The 3886-nt window shown below is 49.3% G+C and overlaps 1 protein-coding gene across 1 annotated transcript; it reads right to left on the bottom strand.

Moving 5' to 3' along the window:
- Positions 1 to 218: 218 nt before the first annotated feature.
- On the bottom strand, positions 219 to 1157 carry LOC103211115 (zinc finger protein 134-like). Its single transcript, XM_007957036.2, has one exon. It carries the CDS (start codon positions 1155 to 1157, stop codon positions 219 to 221), a length of 939 nt encoding a protein of 312 aa, XP_007955227.2.
- Positions 1158 to 3886: the final 2729 nt, after the last annotated feature.

Here is a 3886-nt window from a genome sequence, read left to right as displayed (position 1 = left end):
GCAGTGACATAACTCTGGTAAGGAATGTGAGTTTAGAAAGTGCAAAATCCTTCTGCTCCCATGTGGCTACCACTCTCAAGGTACCTTACCGGTGTATATGCTTACACGGATCAAGTTTAACATGAGTGGCTCCCTCCCAAAGGCTAACCACAGGCTTCTCTCTGTGAGAGTCCTGTTGAGCTGAACAAGAATTAAGTGCACATTCGTAAATTCCACTCCTAAAGCCTTCCTACAGTGTGAACTTTCTGGTGCCGAATGAGGTGGGAGCTTAAGCTGTAAGTTTTACCACATTCACTGCACTCATATGGCCTTTCTCCAGTATGAACTCTTCTGTGTCGAACAAGGTGGGAACTTCTGATGAAGTCTTTCCCACATTCGCTGCACACAAAAGGCCTTTCACCAGTGTGAACCCTCTGGTGTGCCATAAGGTCAGAGCTCTGACTGAATAACTTCCCACATTCAGTGCACTCGTAAGGTCTTATTTCAGTGTGAATTTTCTGATGTTTAATGAGGATGTACTTGTGACTAAAAGATTTCCCACATTCACTGCAATCATAAGGACTTTCTCCAGTATGGGTACTCTCATGCTGAACAAGCGAAGATTTGTGTCTGAAGACTTTCCCACACTCACTGCATTCAAAAGGCCTTGCACCAGTGTGAACTCTCTGGTGTACGATTAGGTTGGAGTGATGACTAAAGTATCTCCCACATTCACTGCACTTATAAGGCATTTCTCCAGTGTGGACTCTCTTGTGCTGAACAAGGTTGTCTTTGCGGCTGAAGGCTTTCCCACATTCACTACACTCATAAGGCCTTTCTCCAGTGTGGATTCTCTGGTGCTGAATAAATGTGTCTTTGCGGCTGAAGGCTTTCCCACATTCACTACACTCATAAGGCCTTTCTCCAGTGTGGATTCTCTGGTGCTGAATAAATGTGTCTTTGCGGCTGAAGGCTTTCCCACATTCACTACACCTGTAATGCATTTGTCCAGTGAGAAAGACTTCCCCACCCTCAGTGTTCTTGCGTGTCTCCTTGTTGTAGGTGATCTTTTGCTGGAGACTGCTCGAGCTGACCTGGAAGTTATTCCACTCCTCCTCACTCTGTATAGAGGGTGTCTCCGGCAGGTAAAATTCTTCATGAACTTGGCACTTTTTCATAAATGAGGCTCTCCCTTCATTCCTTCTGCAGGGTTTCTCTACATTGTACTGCTTCAGATGGTGGTGAAGGTCTGCATCAAACCAGAATTGTCTCCCACATGCCCCACATGTGTATGGCTTCAGTTCCTGGTGGGTTCCCTGGTTTTCAGCTAGGTGAAAAATGTCTTTCAAGATGGGGCCACATATGTCACAAGGGTGGACCGTCTGGGTGGACAAATCTGCCTCGGGAGCACTAGCCTGTGATACTCCTTCTACAGAAACATTCTGCTCAGAAGATGCCTCTGCATCCGTTGTTCCACACCAATAGCCTGAAAGCAGAGAAATGCTGGTGAAATGCGCATTCACTTTGGTGGGAGAGGACAACCCCATCACAATTGTGTGCCTGGAAACCCAGTACTGAGTCCACAGGGTTGTTGGCAGAATGCAGCTGGGGTTAGGGTGAAGGAAGGGCTGCTGGGCAGTACTGGACTCGAAGGGTCACAGAATGCAGGAGGCCTCACAAAGGGCAAAGACAAAAGGCTGGAGTTAGCACAGGGAGGAGAGGTAGGGTCTCTAACCTCCTCCTCTGCAAACAACTTTAAGCAGGGCCCTGGCTGCTGGTGTCAGGTGAGCACTATACAGAAGTGTGTCCAGGCCCAGGAAAATGCAATTAGAAATGAGCTAGTGTTCAAGGACTACTTAAGGATATGTGCACATCCCATGACACGTTACTGTAGAACAATATAGAGAGGACTGCTGAGGGGGCAGTAAAGGGAATGCTAAGAGGCAGAGTACAGAGAAGTGGAGGGTGATTTGGAGTCAGAGATCAGAACACAAATGACAAGTGTGCAAAGTCAAGAATACGGAGAAAAGAAAGAAATGAGGTCTGGCCACTAGTGAGCACAGAAGTTTTCTGGTACTATTTGATCCCAACACTGAGGTCAAACCCTCCCCTAGCTTCCACTCACCAGGGTCGGGCCCATCCAATCCCCTTGCTGTGGCCAGAGTCATAGTCTCTCCATGAGACACCCAGGGCTCTACCCCTTGCTCCAGTTCAGGAACCACAGAGGACCAGGAAGATACAAATCCTAAGGGAAAACATGAGGCAAGTGAGTAGAAAGCACTGGCCCAGAGCAAATCACTCATGAAAGATCTTAAGAAAATGAAATATTGTAAAAAGGAATCTCAGGAATGGGTCTTACAGGGATCCCTGCTTGTTGAATCACACAAGCAATGACCGTGACTGCAATTCATAGCATTAGCAGACCCAAAGAGAAGTCAGTCAGATAAAGGGGCAGCACCTGAGGCACAAGAGTCCAGGGTTATGGACAAAGTCAGAAAGGCCAGAGAGAGGCCAAGCTGAGTATAATCTGTTGGGTGATGACAGGACTACTGACACTTCCCAACAAGGCTTAGGGACAGCAAGAGTTAGGAAGTTGGGAGAGGGCATGATGCACTGCACAGCTGAGCCTGGCACCCAGAGGACTTCTGTGAGGGAGCTCAGGGAAACAGAGCAGTGGCCACGGTCCTCCTGTGTGAAGCGGACAGTAGCCCTGGGGAAAAGGGGTGGGACAATACCTAGCCCAGGAAACTAGGGTATGTGAGCACCTTACCAAGTGAGGCCATGAGTGCCAACTTCTCCAGCATCACATCTGAGCCTTCTCAAGGAGCCCCTACTCTTCCCAGGAGAAGTACACAAACACGTCCTCCAAGGTCACATGGCCCTGCCAAAAAGCAGATAGCTGAGCTCAGGGATATTGTCTCTCTCCAGGACCTCCCCCGCTGCATGTGTGCGTGCGCACACACACACACACACACACACACACACACAACTTTTCCTCACTTTCCTCCCTAGATCCCCGCCTGAGAGGAAACACCAGGCCCTGGGGTGACTGATGCCCACTCCCTCTTCATATCCCCTGCATCATTTTCTCCAGCCCAGAACAGCAGCAGCCAGGTGGGCAGACAGACACCATATAAGGTCTAGGCCTGGCATGCAGGGCCCCACTCCTCTCCTGCCAGCCAATCCCATTGAGTCCCTGTATCATGCCTCTTAGATGCAAACTCCTCAGTATCTCCAAAGCCCTCAGTACCAGGACACTGGGGCCATGAATTCACACTTATCACCATGTGCATGTCACTCTTTAAGCCATATCCCCTTCATCTCTAGGGACACCTACATTATAGGGACCTCCCTGGCTTCCCCATGCTACACTGCACACAGAATCCAGAGAATATGTGACTAATGCAACCAGGATCACACCTGGCCCTAGTCAATGGTCCTACCGACATGGGTAGCCCTAGATCCAACCTTTAAGTTCTCCCTCCCTGGCCCTGTTCTTTGTTTCAGTGCTTCAATTTTAACCATCTAGAAACACATGCAGAACTCAGCTCTCTTCTACTTCTCTGTTGTACACACTATATCCTCCCCAGGCACAGCCTTCCTCTCAAAACCTAACCCTCATTCAAAGTCTACCCCCACTGGCCTCTCACCCCTTGCCTAGGGACACTCTCAGCTGACACAATTTTCCCCTGAAATTTTCCCAACATGACAAAAACTCCCCAGGGCTCCTCAAGAGCCCCCACAAAAGCCTAGTGAGCACACAGAGAGGTGGCCAGCCACCAGCGCTGGCCCATCATCTCTATTACTGCTATGCCTCAGTATCCATATCATGATATTCTCACCCTAGAAGACCACCACCTGCCGGAACCTCTTCTGCCCCCCACCCCATGGATACTTGTTAGGGACT

The sequence above is a fragment of the Orycteropus afer genome, unplaced genomic scaffold (assembly GCF_000298275.1).
Source record: "Orycteropus afer afer isolate SDZICR_OR568_19922 unplaced genomic scaffold, OryAfe1.0 scaffold00694, whole genome shotgun sequence".
In the NCBI taxonomy this organism is placed as follows: Eukaryota; Metazoa; Chordata; class Mammalia; order Tubulidentata; family Orycteropodidae; genus Orycteropus; species Orycteropus afer.
Note: the sequence above shows the minus strand (reverse complement) of the source record. Positions and strands in the feature narration are given on the sequence as shown.